The 27,567-nt window shown below is 42.4% G+C and overlaps 1 protein-coding gene and 1 long non-coding RNA gene across 14 annotated transcripts in view; one reads left to right on the plus strand and one right to left on the minus strand.

Moving 5' to 3' along the window:
- Nucleotides 1-27,567, minus strand: part of LOC126864937 (uncharacterized) — a 53,063-nt gene that overhangs the window by 15,898 nt on the left and 9,598 nt on the right. The gene's annotated exons all lie outside the window — the stretch shown is intronic.
- The window catches only part of LOC126864932 (triokinase/FMN cyclase-like), an 81,351-nt gene that overhangs the window by 369 nt on the left and 53,415 nt on the right, over nt 1-27,567 (plus strand). For 2 of the 9 annotated variants that reach the window (XM_050616859.1, XM_050616860.1), the window contains exons 1-6: nt 277-499; nt 806-995; nt 1,124-1,193; nt 8,332-8,442; nt 9,744-9,832; nt 21,220-21,436. In XM_050616859.1, coding sequence (XP_050472816.1) covers nt 435-499; nt 806-995; nt 1,124-1,193; nt 8,332-8,442; nt 9,744-9,832; nt 21,220-21,436 — 742 coding nt within the window. In that variant the 5' untranslated portion in view covers nt 277-434. Of the gene's footprint in view, nt 1-274; nt 544-606; nt 996-1,123; nt 1,194-8,331; nt 8,443-9,743; nt 9,833-21,219; nt 21,437-27,567 lie in introns of those variants that run through there. The other 7 variants (XM_050616858.1, XM_050616855.1, XM_050616853.1 and 4 more) reach the window with 7 other exon arrangements.

Consider the following 27,567-nt stretch of genomic DNA (forward strand, 5'->3'; position numbering starts at 1 on the left):
GTCGTTTATTTTGTTTTAAATATCGTTCCGAACCATATCATCCAAAAATATTTCTATTGTCAATTTGTTTATGGATTCACTTTTGTTAGGCTTAATTTGACTGGATTATTTTCGTGACGAGCGACTTCAGTTGCCTGTGGTATCTAAACAAAGGTATCGTGGCGAGCGACTTTAGTCGTCCGTGGTAGCGAGAGTGTTTTAAACAGTTCCATTTTCATTATCTTAACGAAATTTTCGTAATTTCCCAATTGTCACGTGCTTTTAATATTTATTCAAATGCAATATAGTAGCACTTACAAAACTAAGATTATCAGAAGTTAACATATAATCGGAGTTAAAGATATTAATCAATTTTAATACGTTTCATAGATATTATTATACGTTAATAAATATATAAACATAAAGAAAAATTACATAAGTCGTTGCAAGCTAGTATGTGTGACGTTCGAGTATCAATGAGATTCATTAAGAAATGGTGTAGTTTCGCTATACACAAAGTGTAAAGAAATACTCGATGTTATCTAATTGCATTTCGCTTAACTGGTTAACATTCATGATAAATACATATGTGTTATTTTGAATACAGACAAGCGATATTTTATTGCGCGATCCCGCTGCGATCATATGTTTTTCTTTGTTTTCCTGTTAAATACGACAAAGTCAGATATACGATCGCAGTGGAATCGCACAGTAAAGTGTAGCTCGTGTATATTCAGGGTTATTGGTGTCTTTATTGCGATTTCAACGTGTGCGATAACTCTTGACCTCTGAGTGAAGATTAATCTTGAATGTTCTTCGTTCACAGTACGCAGAAGAACGATTTCGTGAACAGTTACGTTTACTTCAGTGTGTATCCTACGAAAATTTTATTCAGAACTATGAAGAGTTTAGTTAACGAAGTTAATAATGCCGTCACGGAATCTCTTTTTGGATTATCGTTTGCATTTCCGCAATTGGAGTATCAAGAATCTCATAAAGTCGTTTTGATGCCAAACGTACGTACATAACCTTGAATATTCTGTATGAAACAAATTAATACGAATAACACCTAATGTTGTCATGATTTTACTATATATGTTGGCGTTTCCATGAACAATCTTACTAATAATTTGCTGTATTTTAGCTTCAAGAACGGAAACATAAGGTATCCCTGATATGCGGCGGTGGAAGTGGACACGAACCTTTCGCGGCTGGTATGCGCTTATTTTATTTTTTAAAAAATCGGAACACTATATGCATGTTATTATGTATTATGAATACAATTTTATTTTGAGTCATATCATACTTCTTAAATGCTAGCAAGTATAAAAATAAATATCCTACTTGGATTTATTAATTTCATTTAAATACATTAAATCAATAACTTAATGTATTTTATGTAAGATATAAGTAAATAAAACTGTAATTCATTCAAGGGAAGAAACAGTAAACATAATTTATTTGCAGTTCGGTATAAAAGTATATGCGTATATAAATTTTCGAAGCGTTTAGGGACTATTAATTATGTAATATAAAAAACAAAATTTTTTAAGGATTTGGGAATTCCTTAATTTTCTAAGAAACTTTCCTACATTATGTAGTTACAAGACTAACGAAACTTAAATACTTAAAGACTATATTGGATACATATTTTTAATATATGGAACATGTTAATTGAATGTTATCTTAAATACAGGGTAGGACATATAAATCGGAAACAATTACAAACGCCTAAATATCTCCGTTATTAATGGTTATGTGAAAAAGCTTCACAGGATAAAGTTATACTATTTGGGGGAGCACATGCAATGATAGATAATGTTTTCTTTGGAAGTCATTTTTTTATGAGATTTCAGGGTCATCACTATTTTATTTATAGGACCACATTTTTTAATACATTAGTCAATCCACCTCTGTATAACCTATAAAAAGTATTAACATATTTATATCGAGGATCTATTAGTTTAATAAATATTTTAACTTTAATTTGTCAAATTTAACGTATAAGAAACAAAAAGACTCTTCTATATTAAATTTGATAAATTAGAGTTAAAATATTTGCTAAATTAATAGTTTGTTGACATACATATGTTAATGCTTTTTTTATAGATAATGCCGAAGTAGATTTAATAATATATAAAGGATATGGCCCTGTCCAAAAAAATGGTGATGTCCTTTGAAATCTCATTAAAAAAGTAACTTTCGGAAAAAACATTATGTACCAATTGCATGTGCCTTTTAAAATAGTATAATTTAATTCTGTGAAGTTTTTTCATATTTTGGTGTTCCGATTTATGTGTCCTATCCTGTATATATAATTTTAAATTTGGTGACAAGATTTTTATATTCCTGTTTCATTTTTATTTCTGCTATAATTTTGTATTAAAATTAAAAACTGTTTGTTATACCAAATATATAAAAAGTATAGAATATCAATTATAAACTGTATATGCTAAAAAACAACATATTTATATGTTTATAAATAGATAGTATTTACATAATAATTAAATAATGGAACCAATTCTGTTTTTAGATAGATTTCTTTTCACAGGACTGTTTCTTTTTATAACTTTAATGTGATGTTAAAAAGAATCAAATTTTCTTTCCATAGGATTTAATGTAATCTAGTACCATTAAAATGACACCTGCTTAAACATTTTTATTTGAATTCAATCCTTTTCACTTTATGCTTTTCTTGATATGTCTTGATTAAATTTGTACCCTGATTTTAATTCATGCTTTTTCCGGTATTTAATTAGCGATTGTCGGCTGTTCTTTAATGTTATTCTCTATTTTGTAGAAAAATGACACCCAATCTATTCGGAATAAACTGGCATTAAATGTATTTATAAGTATAATTATTATTAAACTTCTTGTTGCTTACGGGCCTTTTGTTATGTAAAGTTAATTATCATTGATTATAGTATGTTGAGTTTTGAAACAGACGCTACAATTATCACTTCAATTTTTCCAATAAAAGGTTTAAATTATTTCCACTTTTTCAAATAGTTCATAATCAGTAATATCATTAAATTGTTTCCTTTTTGTTAAACACTTCCTTTAAAAATTGCTATAAATTATAATAAGGGTTTTTATTAATGCCTAAATGAAACATTAATGTAATTCAATGGCACTTTGTAACTACATAAACATAAATGGTTAACGTACTTGGTATAGATTACATTTTTTGTTTGTGATATATAATTGCATTATACTCAAACAAATAACATACCGATAATATTCATATACTTTGAATATGTCCATAGTGTTCTAAATATGAATATGTTAAAAATTATTGTATGACATTAACAAGTAAACATAGAAAAAGAAAACAATTATTCGTGCTTCGTAACATAATATTATTATCTATAATATGTATATTAGAAACAACACTGGTATGAAAAATAAAGTCAAATGTGTGAACACCTTATACGGAACAAAACTCGAAGAAAATCTGCACAGAGTTATCGACGATGGCGAAATTTAACATTTTCTAACAAATAAAATTTAATTGTACAATTTAGATGACCCAGGTGGCTTTGGTTGTTATTTTTATGGCATTAGAACAGTTAGGATGGGCCAAAATTGCTTATAAAGTACGAGGAGATACACAATTTAGTTATTGCAAATTTCCTTATATATACAGGGTGGTTAGTAACTGGTGGTACAAGCGAAAAGGGGGCGATTCTACGCGAAAAAAGAAGTCGAAAATATACAATAAAATTTTTTCGTTTGAGGCTTTGTTTTCGAGAAAATCGACTTTGAATTTTCGCTCGGTACGCGTGCGGTACGTTATAACGGATCTCACTCTAGATCGTTGTCTCGATGGAAAAATTAAAAAAAAAAATAAAAAAAAAATTTTTATTCTATATTTTCGATTTCTTCTTTCGCGCAGAATCACCCCCTTTCCGCTTGTACCACCAGTTACCAACCAGCCTGTATATAAATGAATGCAGTAAAATGCTCATAATTTCTATTTAATGTTAATAGTTTGTAATGTTAATAGGATTTTAATGAGTTGATTAAATTCTAAGTTCCGAACAGAAACGAAAATATTATGATTATTGTCTGTATTTTGTCTATTATTGATTTAGTATGCTGTTTCCATGTGAGTTGTGTTTCTAGGTGGAGTCCTAGGTATTTGACTTGCCACTACGTTTTTGTCATTTTGCTTTCGCTTTTCTTCTTTCTCTAATTTTTTCGAGGATGTCTAATGGAATTATTTTTGTTTGTCTGTTGGTTGATTCAGGTATAGTGGTTGCTCTTGCTGCTTCTTGAATAGTTTCTGTAAATGTTGTTACTGCTTGATCGATGTGTTCAGGTGTTTTCAATGGGATGTTGCAGTTGATTTTGCTCTCAATTATTTTTTTAAATGTTTGCCATTTGGTAGTTTTATTGTATAGCGTCTCTGAATTGCTGTAAAGTATTGGTTTGTTTCTGTATGTAATTATTATGGGTGGGTCGGAGGTAAAAGCTCGAGGCTGGGTGCTGTGTTTAGTTTATTTGCGTTTAGTCCCTTTGTAACTGCAAAATCAAGTAGGTCAGGTATTTTACTCAAGTCTGTCGGTCAGTATGTTGGTCTTCCCGTGGATAATATTTTGAGGTTATTGTTTCTAGTGTAGTTTTCCAAGGTTCTATCTCGAGGTGTAGTGATTCTTGATCCCCATAGTGTGTGCTTTGAATTATAGTCTCCCGCTGCAATATACTTGTCACCTAAATGTTGAAAGTACTCTTCCCACATTTGTGATGTAATTTTGTGTCGCAGCGGTACATATACTGCTGCAGCTGTAATTGGTTGCTACCAGTTTGTACAGTAACGGTGATTGCTTGTATATGTTCCTTACTAACCTGGCTGCGTAAATGATGTTTAATGTCGTTTTTTATTACTACTGTGGTCCCTCCGTGTGCTTTTCCTGAGGGATGCTTGGTATCATATATGGTGTAGTACGGTATTTTTATGTAACTTTTTGTAGTGAAGTATGTTTCTGATACGAGTGGTATGTCAATATTATTGTTGTATAGGAATGTTTTAGTTTCTAGGGCCCTTTGTTGTAGGCCGTTAGAGTTCCAGGCTGCTATTTTAAGCATGTCTATTTTTATTTTTTGCTCAGCATGTTAGTAAGTAGTTGTAGCATGACTGTTATTTGTTGTGTTTGCTGTCTGAGGACTGCGTTTTGTTCGCTTATCATTTTTGTAAGTATTTCGGTGTTTTTGATTGATTGTTTTAGTAGTTCTTTGATTTCTGTAGCGTCTTCGGTGTTGTTGCTTTGACTCTGATTGTTCATGGGTGTTGCTTGTCTAATGTTTTGCGTTGCTTGCGCGTAGCTTCGGTTTCCTTGGGGATCTGTGTTTCTGCTTATAGCTTTTATTTCCTTTTGTGCTTTCAATGTTGCTTCGTTATCCGTTGTACTTTGTTGTTGTTGGTATTTATCGACTGATCTATTGCGAATTGGTGGAAACAGTTTACGTTGAAGTTGCTTCCTGATTACACATCCTTTACAGCTAGCTGGGTGGTTTCCGTTACAATTATAACATCTAACTTTTTCTATTTTTCCTGTGTATGGGCAGTGTATTGTTAAGTGATTTTTTGCACATTTAACACATGCCGGGCTACTGTTACAATAATTTTTTGTGTAACCGTATCGTTGGCGCCGCATGCATTGTGGTATATCTTTTTTGTAGCGTGGTGGTTCCACTGTTACTATTGTGTTTAGAATTTTTTTGATTTCATAAATTTCCTTGCTATTCATTCTGGGTTCCAGTTCTATTAAGAATAGTGGTAATGGTTGCTTCGTATCGTACCTTGTTATATTATTTATTGTTCTTGTTTGATGGCCAATTTTTGCTAGTTCGTGACTTAATTTTTCTGTGTTAATTTTTGGATGTAATCCTCTTATAACTATTTTGTAGCTCCTTTCCGTTTTGAGCTGGTACGTGTGGTATATAGCATTCTTTTTCCTTAATTCTTTTATCACTTCCCTATAATTTTCTGGGGTGTTTGTTTGGATTTTTACCTGTTCTAATTTTGTTTGTTTTATTGTGTAATTATTCTTTCCAACTATATTGTTTAGTTGATCAATAAGCGGGTCTATTATTTGCGCTTCAACAAATATTGGTGGTGGTTTTGTAATGTTGTGTTGGTTGAATTGTGGTATTGCTTGTTGGGTCATCGTCTAATTTTTCCGTTAGCGAGCTGAAGGAGTTTCTTAATGGTAATTCTTGCAGCCATCGCTGCTTTTCCGTATCTAGATTACCTGTTATTTTTCGTTTTTTATTGTAGCTGGCCACCTTCCAGCTTTCATCCTGTTGAGTTGTTTCTTTATTGGTTTCCATATCAACTTCAATTGTAACTGAGCAGTCCTGTTCTTGGTTTATTTGTTGACTTGTTTTTGATGTGTTTGTTATTTTATTTATGTAGTATTGTTCGTCCTTGTTAATAATTTTTATCGGTGAGATTTGTTTTTTCATGGTAGGTTTGCTTGTAGTCTTCTTAATAGAAGACACGGGTTTCCACCATTTAGCTATGGGCGTAGCCGTTCGTAACTTTCTCTTCCCCACTCGCCGCACTTTTCTGAAGCACTGTTTTTCACGTCCGTTTAGCTCGGCTGCTCGGGCAGAACTGGTCATTTTAATGAAATCCCGTTTATATAAATTTGTATAAAAATGATCCCGGGAATTAAAATATTTTCATTATTCCGTAGCAGAAAATATAAGTTGATTAAGTTCTTAGCTACTGCAAAATAAAATTTGTCTTGTGCGAAAATCTAATTGCTGTCGTCGGGTCGTTAAATATTCTAAAATATAATGTTATATATATGTTTACATACAAGGTGAGTTACCCAAGATGAAAGCTAAAATATTTTCAATACTGTCAATTATATCAAAAAATGTTTCAAATAAAAGTTGAATGATTCCGAGGAGGACAATGATCGACGTAATTAGTACTTTTGTTTGTTTGTTTTTTAAAAGGAATCATATATTCCTTTATACATTAAACAACGCCAAGTCTAACATTCTCTATAAAAAAATTATCAACTTACATCGAAGTTCATTAGATGTTCTAATTTTTATTTTGCAAAATATGAGTTACAGTATCTCCAAAACAACTTTGCAACATACATGGCTGAACATCTTTTTATAGAGAATATTGAAATGGGTAATTCCATTTAAGAAAACAAATTTGAGTTTCAAAGATCCTCTACGCGCCCACCTATGAAAATGCTAATTACATCGATTAATGTCCATCTAATAGAAGCTATTCAACTTTTGATTGAAACATTTCTCGGCATAATTAACAGTATCTTTTTACATTTTTTGTATACATTGGTTAACGCAACTCTTTATTCCACACAAGAAACTACTAAAGTTGGTTATGTTAAAAAAGTAATTGGTTCAGGAAATATTTTAATAAATTGTGCCTTTGATACAAGGTAACAAAGATAATGAATACCTTCTGAGCTGGCTTTTTGGCATAATTACCAATTTGATAGTTTCCTATGTGGAATAACGAGTTGTACCGATCAACGCATAAAGAAATGTGATTCTATTTACAAGAAACATAGTGGATCTTCATATGTCTTTCAAGTATCTACCTGAGGAAAAAATGAAGTCCTGATGCAGACAAGCGACTTTTATCCGCGCGATATTACTGTCATCATATGTTTATCTTCATTGTTCTTAATTGATAAAATGAATAAAGACATATATGATTTTATGATAAATGAATAAAGATATATCTAATTTTTGCTAGGATGGTTAAATAACCATCATACAAAACGTAATCTTGCAATATTTAGAAATCATGAAGATAGGCGTTTCGTTCTATTTAAAAACAGAAAATAATTTTCTATTCCTGCATTAATATCCTGTTATTTACTTCCTATTTGATTGTTAAATATGAACATATTACAAATTATGTGAATGCAATAGACAATAGAACTTTAACATCGGTTAAGTTGCGACTTAACAAAGTTGCAAAGTTGATTCTCGCGATGAGTAAGATATGATGCAAAAAAATTTGTTCTTACGATTTTGATTTTCAAGCTTAAAAGACAAGCTTAGGCTCTTTCAGTTAAATTTTCACCGAATCTGATGTGTAGAATTACGTTGTGATAATTTTTATCAATAATATCTTTAAATTCTGTACAGTGTACATGTGTAGATATAGTATATCCGGTATAAATGTTACGCACTACTATTTTTGTAACTATTAAAAATACGAAGGCATCTTTTATTATATATATGTAGATGTAATATATATGTACATATGTACATATAATATAATTTTAAATGAATATATAATAGTATGAGTAAAATTAAACAATATAAAATTAGTTTCAAATATTCTTTTAGGTTATGTTGGAAATGGTATGTTAGCTGCGGCTGTAGCAGGCTCAATATACGCAGCACCACCGTCAAAACATATCTCTTATGCCATCGACCGTGTTTCTCAATATAATAATAGTAAGTTGTAAGATTTATAATTTCGTTGGATTTAGACAGAACAAGATGGAATAAATCCAAAATTGAGCATTTCGTGTTATTTACGTTAAATAAGTTACTTTTGTACTGAATATCTGATATTTGTTTCAAGTTGGAATATGTTATAACTAATACGAAAAAAATGTTTAAGTCATCATTTTCCTCTTATCTAAAATATTTGAAAAATACAGATCTTCAAAATGACTAGTTTTTTTACGATTTTTACGAAACTTACCTTCACAATATAGTATTAGATATAATAGACTATTTTGACTTGATTTCTGATATGATTGGTGAAAATGGTACAGTGAGATCGTAAAATAAAAAATGGTGCCAATTTGGTCTGTATTTACAGTCGTATGCGCCCCATACGCACGTAGTCACTCATATCAAATTTTAAAAATCAATTTGTATAATGATTGGTAGTGTAACGATGTATCATAGATCCGGAACACCCAGGATACAAGTAAAGAATGAATTAATATAACTCTTTTACTTCCCAGAAAAATTCTTTTAGATATATTGTAGAGGAACAGCTGGTTCTGAAATCATATCGTTCTCCTCTGAGCTGACTCTTAAATCACGTGTACGAGTTTTGAAACATGTGAACTCTACTCATTGGAGTTTGGTGGATTTTACTATTTCACTATGTCACCTTTGTTTCTCTTACAATTTTTCTTTTTCTTTATTTCATATGTAATTACTAGAGAGAGGACATTGGAAATTTCGAAACACCTCGTATTGTGACGATACATATAAATTTATTTTTACTTGACTGATAATAATTCAATTGCATCTCTGCTTAGATTTTAATTGGTACCATTTCACCATTAAATACTTTGATTATTCCAAAAAAATTTGTCAAAATTTTAGTTCTTGATGAATTAGATACCTCTAGAAAAAAAGGAAAGGAAATAATAATTTCTGGTTTTATTTCGAAAATTTTTATCCCAATTTCGGAAATTTCGAGACTTCACAAAATATCTGATTTAGTTCCGCAAAGTTAAACAGATTTTGTACTATCTTTATTATCTATACGGAGTGTCCAGTAACAGATGATAAAAAATTTCATGCTGCTTCCGTAAGCTTTGAAATATAAAAAAAATATTAGAAAATTTAACTAAAAGTTTAGGCGTTAGGTCATTTCCTTGAATTCAATTTAAACAATTTAGCATACATGATCAGAAGTGTATTATTAATATTATTATCATAAATCTTAAATGCAGTTATATAATGTAACGCATTAAATTATAAAATGTTTTATGTATATAATATGTTTCTAGCTGGTATTTTGATGGTTGTTCCGAATTATACTGGAGATTGCCTTAATTTTGGAATAGCAATTGAAAAAGCGAGACAAAAGGGTTTGAAGGTAAGAAAAAGGAAAACGAATTTATAAACTGAATTTTTTGATTAATTTTAGCTTCTATATTTTATATGGATAGGATTAATACATCAACGTTTATGTACGTATGTAACACATCGTCGGTTTTTATGGTTCATTTAAGGAGAGGTTTCTTATGTGCATCTAACGCGCGCGTTAGGTCAGAAACATTTTAAAACCCGAATCACGTAAGTGACACTGTCTCGTTGCGAGATCACTGATTTTTACCGTTACAATAGAGAAGCATTCTCTCGTTTTTGCTAGGATATTGTGTGATTCGAGCTTATCCAGGATTTTTAGGCGATATCCTTAATTTGACGATAATATAACATCACATTACCCTCACTCTACAGCTATGTCACATGTGTTATATAACATGAATTTCGTCTTACATCTCCACGCGTTGTATCTACAATACTGTTCCTGCATCTCCATTTGTTTGTAGTATGAGTTACGACGTCACTAGTTCAGCAACTATACTATATCCCTTACTATCAAAGGATTTTTATTCTCTCAATCTAGTAATGTTGGGTTTTTGACCGTTCGTAATGCAACGTGTGCGTTGGACGCATCTAGAAAATCCGACCTTTAGATTTGCTTTAGACGAACAGAGCGACTAATCGATCTCCCCCATTTTAGTAAAATAAAAAATAAGATTGTAACCGAACATTCATTTGCTGTTCGGTGAAACATTCAAATATCTGAATGCTTTAACAAAGGAATTTTCATACCTAGTTCTTACAGATTTAAATGAAATTTGATATGTATGTAAAATATAACAAATCTGTCATTTCAGCCTTAGATGATCAATCAATTTTGAGAAAAATGTATTTACAATTTGAAAAAATCCTTAGACATAGTCCATACCTTTAACATCATACCCTAAGATGGGATAGTGGAGGCCTTTGAATTCTTCGAGGTGCCTCCTTACCTTATTCGTGTTATCCTGTCCTACCTGAGCGACAGGTGGGACGGTACACCGGTAGGGATGAAGACGCATGGCGACCCGTCGAGCGCGGTGTTCCGCAGGGTTCTGTTTTGGGAGCGATTCTGTGGATCATCAGCTACGACGCGATGCTTCGCTGTCTCATGACTCCGGACACAGGCATGGTGTCTAACGCTGACGACACGTTGTTCCTGGCCAGGGGACGTTGGTGGTACGAGACATTGCGTCATCGTTGTTTGCGCGGTACGTACCATACGCAGGCTGGGCTTGAGGGTGTCCGCAGCCAAGTCGGAGGCTATCTGGTTTTATGACTGGCGGCGTAGGGGGGCCCCTCTGCCCGACCTGTGTTTGGATATAAACGGGGAGGACATCGAGGTAGGGCTTCAGATGAAATACCTGGGCCTCACCTCACGCATTTCAGGCACTTGGTCCCCAAAGAGACGACGCCAGCCAACGCCTTATGTAGTTTGCTACCAAATATCGGTGGGGCTGGGGTCAGAGTGTGCCGACTATATGTGAGTTGTCCGTTCTCGGGTACTGTACGGGGCTCCGGTGTGGGCAGAAGATCTGATGGCGAGTCGTCGCAGTCTGATTTTACTGAGGAGGCTGCATAGGACGACCGCCATCAGGATCATAAGGGGATACTGAACGGTATCTTACGCGTTGGCGTATTCACCGTTCCAGCTCCAGGCCTTGGCGCTCCGAGGGGTGTACAAAAACCTGAGAGGCCTGGTCAAACCAGAGAAGGTCAGATTCAGAGCCACCGGGCCGTTAGATCGGTCCTTCCGAACTGGGAAGTTTGAACGAACCGCGAAGGGCTCCCGTTATCCTTCCGGATGACACAGTTGTTCGCTGAGCATGGAGTATTCGGTGAGTCCCTGCAGAAAATTGGAAGAGAGGTGACGAGCATCTGTCATCACTGCGGAGAGGGTGAGGACACGGCTGAGCACACGCTGGAGTTTTGTCCAGCATGGGAGGCCCCCCGCAGTGTTCTACGACAAGCGATTGGCGAAAGTGTGGATCCCTCGGCAGTGGTAGAAGGTGGTGCTGAGAAGGAAACAGAAGTTCCTCACAGTCCGCTCCTATTGCGAAGAAGTAATACTCGCAAAGGAGCGGGCAGAGTGGGAGAGGGTGAGAACATCCCACCCTTGTAGGGTTCTGCACCGAAGAGCGGCCCCGCACTACCCTAGGTGGTCATAGTGGCCAACGAGCAGGCGGCTCCAAATGACATAGGAACCGCTGAGGAGGACACGTGGGACCGGTGGCGATCCCAGCTGATCAACGAGGGAGGCGAACATCGGGGCGCGGAGGCGGTCCTCCCAAACTGGGAGGCATGGAAAAGCCGCCACGGCCTCTCGCTCACATTCAGAATGACCCAGGTGCTCACCGGACACGGCGTGTTCGGCGAGTTTCTGAAGAGAATCGGACGAGAGACGACAGACATCTGCCACCACTGCGGAGAGGGCAGGGACACGGCGCAGCACACCCTGGAGCTCTGTCCGGCGTGGGAGCTGCCCCGCTATACTCTGCGACACGCCATAGGAGGAACATTGACCCCCCCTCCCCAGCGGTTGTAGAGGCAATGTTGAGAGGGCCACAGGAATACGAGGCCGTCCGCCTCTGCTGCGAGCGAGTTATGCTCGCAGGGAGAGAAAGAAAAACTCTCACCCTTGCAGGATAAGACGATGGAGAAGGATGGCAGTCAGACGACCTAGAGCCGCTCCACCGCCGTCCAAACGGACCACGCCTGGAAGGAGCGACAGCGCTAGGGACAATGACCCCCCCCCCCCCCCCCCCCCTAACGCCAATTCAATAGTCAGGAGGTACTAGGATTGGCTCGAACAAGAGGACGCGAGAAGGGGGAGCAACAGAAGTTAATTCATAAGAGGTTCCTGGATCACCCCTGTCACATGCGTAGGATGGTCATCGTGGAGCTTTCGTCGTTAGGAGTCCGACACTACTCTGCTGTTACGCGATTGCTGCAGTAGCGAAGTGTCCATGAGCATTTCTCCACGTACAAAAAAAAAAAAAAAAAAAAAGAAGGTGGTCATAGTGGCCGACACGCCGAGGAGGATCTGGGATGTCCTCAGACTTGCACGACGGCCCAGAGGATAGCGTTGAGAGTGGTAGTCCCTCTGAATGCCCAAACTAGTCCTGAGGAACAGCTCCTTCAGGATGGGAGAGGACGCAGGAGTGGTCCGGCAGCAATTCGAAATCTTTTCTGTGAAACTGTTTATTAATAATAAATAAAAAATAATTGATAACAAAATATGCATAAGATAATTCAATGAATTATTTTATTATTATTATTCATGAATAATTATTATGAAAAGAAGTTCTCACAACTGGATTCGGTCCGGGTACAAGAAATTAGATGATCTATAAGCCTACCATTTTTTAAATAATATCTATTATTTTATTGGATTTCAAAATTGAATTACATCATTACATATTTTATATTTATAGTCTTAATAACTAAAATCGTTCTTGTAGACTAGTTTCATATTTTGGAGATTTGATATATATCTTGGGTTATTTTTCATTTTTTTGTTCACCTATATTCCTTTTTTGTCTTTATTTCTAGATGGGTTATTGGCCATAAGAATGACGATTGTCTTGTATGACTTATCAAACAACTTATATACTATTTCAAGCCTAAGATTTGTGAGCGGTATATCTATATGTCGGATTTACATTAGAATTAGGGTTAGGGGCGGTTTCACTTTTACTTATAACTTATACTATAACTTATACTATAATGCTATATAAGGCCATATTAAAACCTGTTTGGACCTATGGGATCCAATTATGGGAAACAGCAAGTTTCCAATTCCAACCTAGAAATTTTTCAACGATTTCAATCGAAAACTCTAAGATCCTTAATAGTGTAATAAGGAAAATCAAGATAGAAATTTTTTCCCGATTGCTTACAATTTATTAATATTAAATTGAATATACAAATACAAATTGGACAAAAAACGATATTTATTTAACAGAAACTAAATGCAATACTCGTATCTATATCAAATAACTTTACAGTTATTTAGCCACTCTCCTCACAACGAATCTAACACTCTCTCTCTCTCTCTCTCCCTCTCTCTCTCCCTCTCTCTCTCTCTCTTTCTCTCTCCCTCTCTCTCCCCCTCTCTCTCTCTCTAACAACTCTATCAATTCTCTCGACTCTACTCTTCGGTGTCTCGATTAACTCTAACGACTCTACTCTTCGACGACTCGATTAGCTCTGACTCTCGCAATACGCACACTTTTCGACTCGTACACTCTGACCTTTCGGTCGTCCCGCCTTGAAAAACGAAACCGTCCATCTCGTCTAACGTTGTCTATTGTTTTCCTCATACCTATGTAAGAACTAGGTGACTTTAGTCACGTAGGCACTCTTAAATGTAAACGAACCACAGAAAGACGACGTACACGGTTTTTTCTATTTTCAACCGATCTCTACCTTTTTTTTTTTTTTTTTTTTTTATCGTGGAGAAATCCTCATGGACACCCGCTAGCGGGTAGTGTCGGACTCTTACCGACTAAAACTCCACGGTGGCCTGTCCTGACGCCTGAGTCGAGATGCACCCGGGATCTCTCCCAAATTACTACCGGTTACCCCCGGGCGTCTATCTCTCCTTTCGTCGAAGGGAGGCGTCCTGCTCTTCTTGGACCGCTAGGAGGGGGACCACGTCCCCTAGCGCCTCGCTCCTGCTGCGTCGTCCTGGGGACCCCGTCCCCTGACGCCTCTTCCTGGTTTCTTCGCGCTCCTACGGCGGCCGCGGCGGCGCCGGTGGCGGCGTCGCGCCCCTGTGGCGCCTCGTGTTCCTCGGGTGCTGCGATGTCCTGGACGGGTCGCGAGCTCGTTCCCTGATTCTTTCCGCCCGCTCCTTCGCCAGCATGACCTGCTCGCAGTAGGTGCGGACAGCGGAGTACTCCTGGCGCCCTCTGAGCATGGCCGCGACGACCGCTTCGGGGGCTAAGCTCTCGCCGATTTCGAGCCGTAGGACGCGTCGTGGTTCCGCCCACGCCGGGCAGAACTCCAGCGTGTGCTGCGTCGTGTCCTCCTCTTCCTCGCAGTGGTGGCAGACGGACGTCGCCTCTCGCCGAATCCTTAGCAGGTACTCGCCGAATACTCCGTGGCCGGTGAGCACCTGCGTCATCCTGAAGGTCAGCGGTGCTCCGCCTCGATCCCTCCAGGCCTCCCAGTTGGGAAACACGGCGCGAACGGCCCGGTGCGGCCGCAAGGCGACCTCCTGGATCAACTGCGAGCGCCATCGTTCCCAAGTCTCCTTCTTCGCCTCCTCCCGGATGTTCGAGGCCGGCTGGCCAGCGGTCGATGGCGTCGGGTTCTTCTGATGTTCGTATACGCGTTCGAGCGCCAGGGCTTGCAGCTCGATCGGGGGGGGACGCCGCTAGCACGGTCGCCGACGCGTACGATGTCGTCCTGTAGCCTCTCGCTATGCGGATAGCGGTCGTCCTCTGCAGCCTCCGCAGCAAGGTCAGGCTGCAGCTTCCAGCCCAGACGGGTGCCCCGTAGAGAACTCGGGACCGAACTACTCCCTCGTAGAGTCGGCGGACTCTCGATCCTGCTCCGCCGATGTTCGGTAGGAGGCCGCACAGGGCATTGGCCGCGGCCGTCGCCTTCGGGACCAGTTGCTGGAAGTGCGGTCCGAAGGTCCATCCGCTGTAGATCGTGAGGCCCAGGTACTTCATCTGTCGTCTCACCGGGATCTCTTCTCCGTTGATGTTTACCGTCAGCCCGGGGGAAGGTGTTCCTCTTCGTCGCTGGTCGAAGAACCACAGTGCCTCCGACTTGGCCGGCGACACCGTCAGGCCGAGCCTCCGAATGGCGCCCACCGCGCATGCCACGGCGTCCTCCGTGCGATTCGCCGTGTCGTGTCACCATGGTCCCCCGGCCAGGACCAGGGTGTCGTCGGCGTAGCACACCATTCCCGCTCCCGGGGGCATCGGACATCGGAGGACCGAGTCGTAGGCCGTGATCCAGAGTATCGGCCCCCCACCGACCCCTGCGGAACGCCGCGCTCGATCCGTCTTCTTTCTTCCCCGTCCCTTCCGGCGTAGACGATGTATTTGTCGGCGAGGCACGCTCGAACGATCCCTACCAGGTACGCCGGGACCTCGAAGTGGCGCAGGGCTTCCACGATCCTGCCCCAGCGGATAGAGTTGAAGGCGTTGGTGACGTCGAGCGACACCGCCACCGCCACCCCTTCTCGGGAGACCTTGTCCTCGGCCATGGTCCTCAGCCTCTTCACCGCGTCCACGGTCGAGCGGCCGCGGCGGAATCCGTACTGGCTGTCGTGCCATCCGGGCGTCCTCTCGGTCATGTGAGCCTCCAGCCGGGCGGCGATGATCCTCTCCAGCATCTTGCCCACCTCGTCCAGCAGGCATATCGGCCTGTACGCGGACGGCGAGTCCGGCGGGCGGCCCTCTTTCCGTAGCAGCACCAGCCTGGCCGTCCGCCATGTCCGGGGGTAGGCGCCCTCCTCCAGGCATCTGTCGAACAGGTGTCGCAGGCGGGGAGCCATGGTGACGATCGACTCCGCCCACGCTCGGCCCGGTATTCCGTCGGGGCCTGGCGCCACGTCGCGGGACGCCGTCCTCCTGGCAGCTTCGAAGAGTTCCTCGTCGCTGACTCGCAGTTCCTCGCTCCATCCCGTCGCGGTCGTCGTCGCTGCCTCCTCGTCGTCGTCGACGGAGGGGGAGGATGGCGCCGGTTGGCTCGCGTTCGTGTCTTCCGGCGGGAACAGCGTCCCGATGACGTTGTCCAACAGCGTCGGGTCCATGTCCGTGGTCAGCGGGGGCGCCGAAGGTCGTAGCTTCTTAGTGACCACTTTGTAGGGCCGTCCTCACGGGTCAGATTCGACCTCCTCGATCAGCTCCGTCCAGCACCGAGATTTCGCGGTCTTGATCTCCCGCTGAAGAGTCCGTCTCGCCTCTCTGTACTCCTCGTAGTGGCGGGAGATCTCCTCCTCGTCGCGCGTCAGTCTGCGACGACGGGCCCTTAGGAATCTTCTGCGGGCTCGAACGCAGTTCTCTCGCATCTCGGCGATCTCCGGGGTCCACCAGTACGTTCCCCGGTCTCGTCCGCCCCCCGGGACGGAGCGCGGCATCGAGGCGTCGCACGCCGCGGTCATGTATCTTCGGAGCTCCTCCGCCTCCTCGTCGATGCTTCCCTGCTCGGTCGTCCGCCGGGCGTCCCAGCTCCAGGCGGACACGATCGTGGCCACGCGCAGCATCTCCTTGTCCCTCTCCTTGAGGCGCCATCGCGGCGGCGGCGGGCGGCGACGGTTCTCTCCCGGTCCTCGTCTTCTCCTCCCGGCGTCGTCGTTCTCGGTCCCCAGGGTCACCTCCATCAGTATGTAGAGGTGATCGGACAGCGTTTCCACCCCCTCGGCCACTCTCCAGTCGCGGATTCGCCTGAGCAGCTCCGGGGTAGCCCACGTGATGTCCACCACCGAGGATCCTCTCCACGCCACGCAGGTGCTCGCCGAGCCCCTGTTCGCCAGCAGGAGCCCCAGACCCGCTACCCAGTCGGTGAGCATCCTTCCTCGGGAGTTGGTCCTGGGGTTTCCCCATTGCGTCGAGTGGGCGTTGAAGTCCCCCAGGACGAGTACCTGGCGGGGGAGGCATCTTCCGATGCACTCGCCGACTCGGTCCAGAAAGTCCCCGTACGCGTCCAGGTCGATGTTCGGAGAGACGTACACCGCCACCACTGCCGCTCCTAGCCACTCGACCGCGACGAAGCCGCTGCCACGGTCCAGCAAGACGCACGAGGCCGACGTCCACGTTATCCCTGCGGATCCGTCCAGGTCCCCGATCCAGTTGTGCGAGTCGGGTATACGATGCGGTTCGGCCACCGCCGCTAGGGCGACCTCGTTCTCCCGGATGGTCTGGACGAGCAGATCTTGCGCTCTTCTCGACCTACCGAGGTTGCATTGCAGCAGGCGCTTGAACTACGCGGTCACCTCCATGGCCTCCTCCCGGCCATCCACCGCTGCTGCTGGTTCGGCGGCGCTTCCTGGTGTCCCTACCGCGGCGGCTGCTGCTGCTGCTGCTGCTGCTGCTGTTGCCGCTGCTGCCGCTGTTGGTTGGCGGATCGGTCTCCTCCTCTTGACTTTCGGGGGGTTGCATGCCTCTCCACCCATCCTGTGATTCGCGGGCGCCCCGAGCGACTCGCACAGCGGACACTTGGGAGCGGAGGCGGGACAGTCTCTGGCGCGGTGTCCGCTCCCGCCGCATCTGTAGCACAGGTGCCCTCGGTCTTCGCCGGATACGCAGGTGGCGCGCACGTGCCCCAGTTCCAGGCACCTGATGCACTGCAACGGCCGCTTCGGTATGGCCCTTATCCTCGCCGTTGACCAGCCCAGGGCTATCTTCTCCGCCTGGGCCAGCTTGCGGGCTCCTGCTGCCGGACACTTGATCCATGCCGACCCGAGGCCGCCTCTGGTGGCGCCGATTTCGCCCACCTGCACCTCCGCGCTGCCGCATCCCGCCGCCGAGGCTAGTGCTCTTCGCAGCTCCTCCTTCTTGACCGAGATGTCTATCCCGGTCACGCGTAGCTCCGCCATCCTGGTCGGTGTGGCGATTCTCACCGCCGTCCAGCGTCTCGGCCAGCCGCGTCGCCAGTAGCGTCGCCTTTCCCCTGTCCTTGTCTCCGGGGACTTGTATTATGATGGCGCCCGTCATCGCCTTCTTCATCTCGAGGCGCTCCATGCCGAGTTCCGATAGCGGGATCCTCGTTCTTGCTGCTTCCAGGACGTCGGCGTACGACGTCCTCGCTTCCTCGTTCAACGTCAGGGTCACCGCAGATGTTCGCGGTGCGCGAGGGGGCGTGACCACCTTGGGTGTCCGCGGTGGTCCTTTCTGCGTTGCGGGGGCGCTTGCCTTCGGTGCGCCCGTCGTCCTGCCGGGCTGAGGTTGCTGCTGCTGCCGTACCCGCGTCGGTGGTGGCGCGGTCGGTCCTTTCCTTGCCGCCTCTCCTCCGGCGGCGACGGCGGCGGCTGCCTTCGCCCCGTTCGCCTTCTTCCTACTTCTCCTCCTTTTCTTCTTCGTCTCCACCAACTCCCATCCGCCGTCCTCCTGTTCCCTTCGGGGCGGCGTCGGTTGGGCGGCGGGAGGGTCGACGGGGCGGTGCCCGCTGGGTCGTGCTTCGGGGGTGCGTTGCCACCGTGTGTCCCCAAATCGTTCTTCGATGGTCCTGAGAATGGAGGGTCCCAGTTCTCGGACCGCTCTTTCCAGGGCGTCCAGACGCGTCCTGTCGTTTCCGCCTTCCCACGGGGGGCGGACGTATTCGGGCGCCGCGTCGGCGCATCGCGGGCACTCGTTGATGCGAGCAGCCAGTCTCCTCAGTTCCTGGCGGAGGGCTGCGTTTTCCCCCTCCAGCACGGACAGCCTCGCGTCCACGTCGTCGGTGCCTCGCGCTGGCCTCTCCCTCCTAGCGGATTCCGCGTTCCAGGCGGCGGTGATGTAGCTCGCCGCGTTCTTCAGGGATCTGATGTAAGTCCCCTTCAGGTTCGACGACGTCGTCGCGACGTGCATGATTTCAGTCACGTGCATCGTCAGGCCCGCGCTGATTTCCGCCGGGGAGCTCGTCCTCATCTGCACCTCCAACTCTTCGGACACCTCCGGGGTTGTAGCTGCTACTCTCTTCCTCCTACTCCTGGACGCCATCGAAGCCAGCGACGAACGCGAGGCGACCGAGGCGACCGACTCCTCGTCGTCGGACCTCGCCCGCCCCCGCGATCCCCCCGCCACCGGTGACGTACCATCGTCCATCGTGGCCGGCGCGAGAAAGACGTACTCGGACCTGTCCGCGGCTCTCAGCGAACGTCTCGTCGCCTTCCTCGGAAGCTCCTCCGCGGTCTCCGTCCTGTTATCCTCTGGATGTCCTCCCGTTGTTATCCTTCTCCTCGCTCCTGTTCCATCGCCAGTCGAAGAAACGCGTCCGGGGGCCTGGCGGTCCACCCCCGAACGGCCGTGGTCGCGAGATATCGACGCAGCGGGGCCCACTTCACTACCCACGACTGCGCCGGTACTGGGGTATCCCTCCCCTGCACCGTAAACTTTGTCGTTTATGTTCTCCATGTCCATGTTGGTTCTTTTGTTTTCGCCAAGGTCGTCGTCGAAGTCTCCGTCCTGGTGCCACTCACTCTTTCGCGCCCTGCACCGGTCGAAGCCGGTGCAGGGCGACAGGGAGCCCCGCGAGAAGGTGAGGTGAGTGGTCTTGACAGGCATGGGCCCATCAACTTCTCCGAAGTTCTCCGCACCGGGTCGGCGAACCGACGGGTGCCAAGGGCACCGATCGGCCGCCACCCGACTGTAAGAGAACATCAGATCCATCGGGGTTTCCCAGGGCATGGTCCTATGCCCCGGGAACCCATGCCCGCCTCGTGCTCCCAACCGATCTCTACCTACCAACCTTTCAACCGATCAGTTCAAACTACCTTATGATATTACAATAGATGCACTTTGGTATGTTACCAGCGAAACAATACATCGTGACCTTAAGATACCCACAGTTAAAGAAGAAATATCCAAATTCAGTAATAGATATGTGGTATCATGAATGAGGGGTCTGGGGTGTGTCGTGTGAATTATAAACGAGCGATTGCTGAGCATGTACGTAGTGAGGCTAAGACAAAAGACAAGGGGTTGCTAGGGGACAATAAACGAATTAACAGTAGTATGAGTTGAGATGTCAGAGAGTGCGGATTGCGTTGATGAGAGTCGTTAATTAATTATTCAGTTGTGTTAATTATTATGTGTTTGCTGCGATCAGTTCATGTTTAACAAACATTATTCTCTGTTCAATTAACACCTGTTCAATCTACTTATCACTAATAAACTAATTAAAGTAGTTTCGTTATTACAGATATAACATAAGAGTTAACAACCACCAAAACCCATTAGTTACTCAATTACGTGACACGACGGATCAGATCAGCAGAATAAAAAGACATTACCCTCTAGATTTAAACATTAGATTCAGCCAGAATCAAACAGACGATAATCACCTATTATACACGATATAGTACCACGCCAGAATAATTTACTTATAATTCTCAATGAGAACTGATTGTAAAAATTCTTCCAAATAAAAAAAAAGGACTTGCCGGCCTTAACGGTAAATAAAAAAGCCTTGTTTTATGACAGTTCCTTAGGATTATTGCTTAATTCTATGTGCACCGTGTAAGAGTCACCGGACGTAGTAGAAAATATGCAGCTTTGCAAGCCGACAGTGATACACAAAATCAAGCTCGCTGTCCTGCTTAGTGTAATAGACAATCGTAATTGTTTCTATTTAACATATGTAATTTATTGTATTTTTATTGTATTGAACTGTATTTTATTTGTATTTTATTGTATTGTATTTGTAATTTAGTGTAACTTATTCTATTTAACATTTTAGATTTCGGAAGTAATTGTAAATGAAGACTGTAGTATACCGAAGGAGGAGCAAGGTGTCGCTGGCAAGCGTGGTTTAACGGGAATAATATTTGTTATGAAAATAGCTGGTGCGTTAGCAGAACAAGGGCTATCACTTGAAGAAGTGACTAAAACTGCACATGATGTTTTGCAAAATATAGCCACTTATTCGGTTGGGTTAACAGCATGTGCAATACCCGGTTAGTATCCAGATATTACTTACACAAGATGTAATTGGAACAAATTGTTTTGTTATATTCTCAATCATAAATGTTATATACTTATTTACTTTAAATCATATCCATCTTACCATTATTAGTAACTACATCATAATTACTCTGAGGATGTTCATAAAAATGCATATTTTTATATAAGAGACGTAAAGTAATGTAACCTAGGTAGGCTGGAGGATGATATCGGATGAACCATACATAATGATGAGAGAAAGCCTATGTGCAGACAGACTGAAAGGTTTGGGAAACTTCAATATGCCAACGGTCAGTTCTTTAGCCGAATAGTTATGCGGAAGAAGGCGTACGTTTTTCCTTTTTAATATTTCATTCGTACTTTACAATTTGTCCAGCTGAACATTTGGTAAATTTTTCTAGCTTAATTGCTATATAACATGTGCTACCCCAGCGGGATATCATATTCCAGTTTGACTATTTTATTTCCATAGTGAGGTCAATGGGGTGTTTTCTTTTTAGTCTTCTATCTATGAGAGTTTTGCTCGCTTCAGCAGCCGGTTGTTTGAATGTGTTACCGTTCTTTCCTTGTATTTTTTGCGTATCTACCGATTTCTTCTTTGACCGTTGGTATTTTTAAGTCCTAGAATATATCCTCGTTTCTGACATACTATGGGGCGTTGACTATTCTCGTCAGTATCTTCGATTGTAGCGACTCTAGTTTACTTGTGACTCACTGCTGCTGTTCTCCATAGCGGTATTCCGTACGACCAAATCGGATTTATTATCGTTTTGTAGATTTTTAGTTTATTTTCTATGCTGAGTTTAGAGTTTCGACTATTTAGCCAGTACATCTGTCCATTCTTTTTCTGTCCATAATTGATTTAGTATGTTGTTTCCGCCTAGATTTGTGTGTCTAAGTGTAGTCCCAGGTATTTAACTTGCCTTGTTTGTGTTAAATGCGTGCCATTCACTTGGATATTTGATGGTTTCCGTTTTCCTAGCGTAAATGTAATATGGTTGCATTTACTGGGGTTTGCTTTTATTTATTTATCCTATAGCCATTTTTATATTTTTACTATGTACTCTTGTAGTAATGTGACTATTGTTTCTGAATTAGTATGCCTGACTAGTATAGCCGTGTCATTCGCGAATGTCAGTAGTTTTCTCTTGGTAATGGTTGATATGTTGGCCGTGTATAGTGTGTGAGGTGGAGATAGTTGTGGTGATAGTGCTACTGCTGATATAGAGGCCGAGATAGGTTCTGCTGCGGGTGTAAATGTCGCTGCTAGAGTACTGCTACTTTTCTTCTAATTTAGACGTCGTGGAAAGAAAAATCGGACTCCGCTAATCGGGATTTGAACCCGGGTCCCGAACGTTCGTAACCTAAGGCGCTAACCACAGCGCTGCCGTCGTCCGATGCTAGTTGCTGTCGAGTGCCGCAACATGTGTATAATATTGGCACCAAGACGCTTCCTTGCGGTACCCCTGCCTTGATGTCTTTTATTTCAGAATATACATCTTTTATTTTTATTACAAAGGTACTGTTGTGTAGGTATGACTTGAGTAAGTGATGGATTTGTTCCGGGAAATGTTTTTCGATCGTTTGTAAGAGGTTTTCATGGTTCACTTTGTCAAATGCTTTCTCAATGTCCATGAAGAGGACATTTTTTGTTTTCATCTGTTCTATGTTTTTGCCATTTTGCTCTCGCTTTTCTTTTTCTCTGGTTTTGTCAAAGATGTCTGTTGGAATTATTTTTGTTTGCCTGTTGTTTGGTTCATAAATAGTAGTTGTCCACGCTGCTTCTTATATAATTTCTGTCAATGTTGCTACTACCTGTTCGATATTGTCGGGTGTTTTTGGTGGAACATTGCAGTTGATTTTGCTTTCAATTAGTTCTTTAAACGTTTGCCATTTGGTGGTTATATTGCAAAGCGACTCTGGATTGCTGCAAAGTATTGGTCTGCTTGTGTATTCTATTATTATCGATGTATGATCGGAGATAAGCTCAGAACTAGGTGTTATTTTTAATTTATTTGCGTATAGTCCTTTTATAACTGCAAAATCAAACAAGAAAGCAATTTTGTTTAGATCTGTCAGCCAGTATGTTGGCCTTCCTGTGGATAATATGTTGAGATTACTAGTTCTAATATATTTTTCTAGTGTTCTACCTCGAAGTGTATTAATTCTTAAGCCTCATAGCGTGTGTTTTGTATTGAAGTCTCCCGTAGCGATGTATTTGTCACCTAAGGATTGAAAATACTGTTCTCATTTTTGAAATGCCATTTTATGTCGCGGTGGTGTATATACTGCTGACATCTGGAAGTAATTGCTGTTAGTTTATATTTTAACGGTAGTTGCTTGAACGCGTCCCACACTAGTTTCATTATGTTAATGGTGTTTGATATCGTTTCTTATTATCGCTGCAGTTCCTCCGTGTGCTTTTCCTGAGGGGTGTTTGGTATCATAGATGGGGTAATATGGTATTTTCATGTAGCTTTTTGGTGTGAAATGTGTTTCTGAAATAAGTAATATTATTGTTATACAGAATTGTTTTAGTTTCGAGGGCCCGTTGTTGTAGGCCATTGGAGCTCCAAGCTTCTATTTTCACTGTGTCCGTTTCCATCTTTTACTTAACATGTTTGTAAGTAGTTGCAGCGTGACTGTAATTTGTTGTACTTTTTGTCTGAGTATTGCATTTTGCTCACTTATCATTTTTGTTGACATTTCAGTGTTTTTGATGTATTGCTTGTGCAGTTCCTTGATTTCTGTAGCGTCCTTACTGTTGTTGTTTTGGTTTTGGTTGGTGTTGGGTGGTTAATGGGTGGTGTTGGTTAATTACTTGTGCATAACTTCGGCTGCCAAAGATGTTGTTGTTTCTATGGTTATTGTTCGATACGATTTGTACGTTTGATGTTGGCTCTGGTTCTGCAATCTCTTGTTGTGAGAGATAGCTGCCGTATGTTCTATCTCGAAGCGATGGAAACAGTTTTCGCAGTCTTTATAGCTTGCTGGGTGGTTTCCATTACAGTTGTAGCTTATACAGCATTTTGCTTCGTCTATCTAACATCGCTAAAGGAATTTCTTTTTCTCAAGAGGGTACGAGACTTATAGAATACATGATGTGATTTTCGTTATAAAGCATATGCCTAAGGAGTATGTTTATCAGGTGGATAATGATCCAAAACAGAGTTTCCATGTTTTTAAACAGTATTTAAAGAACTATAAAATGAATGTTATGAAGTGACCTGTCTAGTTTCTGGATCTGAATCTGAATAGAGATGATTTGGATAATGTGCACAGTTCAAGATCATTGAAAAGGTATGGGTTTATGACACTGCTATGTAGACCCTAAAGTTTAGGCCCCGAAATTCTTGAAGATCCAACAGTGTCATAAGCTACTCGGTAAAAGAAGCAAACTTTTATCCTTCGCCCCCATCTTGAGAGATCAATAGTTGGGCAGATGGGAGAAATGACCATTAGCTGTTGTCTTTTATTTGACGAAAACCAAGGGTCATGGTCTAATCGGTGCTCACGACGGACAGATTCGAAGAATCAATCCTGAAGAGCTGTTGTCTTCTATCTGATGAAACTAGAAGGTTGTGGTCTATACACGAGGAGCAGAGGTGCGAAAGAGCAGTCATCAAAACCAGTGTTGTCCCCCGTTTTATGACAACCCTTGGCCGTGATCCAACCGTCGGACACGACAGTCAGTTATGCACAATCAGTGGTAAAGAACGCTTGTCCCCCGTCTTACAAAGTACAAGGGTCGTGATCTGACTGTCGGACACGACATGACAGCCGATATTTTGTATCATATCTAGCAGTTCTCTAATAGCCAAGCATCTAATAAATTTTATTTCCATTGGTCCGATTGGACAGTTGCGTCGCATTGATGCGGTAATTATATGAGTATCGTCGTTCGTTGCCTAGTTTGGAAGATTTCGGTATAAGTTTCATGTGCCCGTCTTCATGGTGCAATAGTATTTTGAAAGAGTTTTGAAGAATTTCATTCACTTGAAAGTGAAGTGGATTAACCCTTAACGTTCCAAGTGTGCCTCTCAAGCACCACCGATGTGCAGTGCTCTACTCCAAGCGTGTCTCTCAAGCACTGTAGATAAAGCCGATCAATATGCATCAACATATTGTTTCCTGTGAAAATCGTTGAAATGGTGGAAGAATACGGTTCTTTTGGGGACTAGAAACGAGTATAATAAATGCTTATATACTTTACAAGATTTCTCAGGAAAGGAAAGGAGAAAGCGCTTTGTCACAGTATAAGTTTGTGAAATTATTAGTAAGTCAGCTCGTAAGTAACTTTCGGAATAACAATGTGTAATATCGTGATATAATATATTTACAAGGAATGGATGATACAGATGTTAATCGGACAGAAAAAGACGATTGTTGTTCAACCTGAACTATTCACACCAAACGTACAGAAAACAGCACAACTAAATAATTAGATAACGACTCGACTTTCACAAAATGCAATCAACACTCTCTCGGCAACGCCGCTCGCAAACTCTCGTTTGTTGATTCCTTTTTTCCCGTCCCTTGGCAACCGCTCGTGGCCAAGATCACGTAGGCCTCCTCTTTCCAAAACTACGCGATCGAAAACAAACGCCTATCGAAAACAAACGCCTCGGCTCTCGCGACATTCCACGCGATTCACCCGCCAACTCCCAGGCCTCTCACTCACGATACTACACAATGTGTATGGCAGGCTTTCCGGAACAGATAAGGAACAAGGTTTAGATGGGGAACTCCATATAATAAATCAGTTGCTGAAAGGGAGAAAGAAAAAGTGTTTTGTTTGTTTACCAAAAGGAAGTAATGCGGTAAAAGAACAAACAGTTTTCTACTGTGAGACCTGTGAACGCAACCTCGGTTTGCATCCCAATGAATGTTTTAAAAAATTCCACACAATAGTCAATCATAATTAATATAAATGTTATAGGATTTTTTTACTTATTTAGAATGGATTAAACAGAAAAAATGGTTATTTAACGTGAACTAAATATAGTAATGTGCTATAACTAAGACAACTAAATAGTTAATTTACAACTCTTGTCGTCACGGTTCCAACGCTCTCTTTCACGCGGACCACCTTCTTCGACAACACTGACAACTTTTTCCGACAATGCTGACTATACTCTGACTTCTTATCTTACGACTGCCTGTTAATTCTTCTTTCTCCCTTAAGCATCCCTTTGTCTTTTTTCATAGCCCCAGCATGTACGTGTTCCGCAACCGTCTGTGGCCATGATCACGTAGGTCTTTTTTCCGCATAACTATTCGACTGAAGGATCGACGACATATTGATGGACCTGTCGGCACTTAGGCTTTTTCGTGACATTGTTTATGGTTCACTTGATATTTCTTAGGCCATTTGTTCACGATACTACAATATTGTAATCAAAGTTATATTACTTCTGAGACGAATAAAGATTGTTTTGAATGACTTTAATATTGTTATTTACATGTCATTGTAGTATTTAAAATCTGACACTTAAAAACTTGCAAGTTGCCGGTCGATATTCACAATTAAAAGTCGGAGCGTTAAAGGTTAAACGTGTAGGTTCGTTTGATAAAGAAACGAGTGGACAAATTCGTAATAGCCAGTTGTATTAAAATTAGTACAAGTACAAGTACAGATACAGAGATACTGTGTAGTCGTTGCTCGCTCAATGATATTATGCCGATCGAATAAAAGATAATAATACTTTGTCCTAGGCACGTTCATACATTTATATCGACGGGCGTTACCACAAAAAATTAACTTTTTTATTTAACTCCGGCTGAAGATTACAAGAAACGGCAATAACAATCTGTCCAGAGTTCATTTGCCTCTAGACCTTGTAAACCAAAACAATCGTTAGTATTCAAAGGCACAATAATATGGGTCTCTCCCAGATTCGAATTTTCCATTCCTACTTGAACTTTTTTACGCTCATGTGCCGCTACAGTTGAGTTGCAATCTATGGTTTCTTTGAGGTTTTTCATCTTCATCATCAATCATCAATCATCATCAATCATTTCATCATCAATAGAATACGGTTCAGTCAGAATATTTGACTTTGAATTTGAAATTCTGTATAAACATTCATAGTTTGACGTAAATCCATAATTTAAATAGCAATTC

The sequence above is a fragment of the Bombus huntii genome, chromosome 4 (genome assembly GCF_024542735.1).
Source record: "Bombus huntii isolate Logan2020A chromosome 4, iyBomHunt1.1, whole genome shotgun sequence".
Classification (NCBI taxonomy): Eukaryota; Metazoa; Arthropoda; class Insecta; order Hymenoptera; family Apidae; genus Bombus; species Bombus huntii.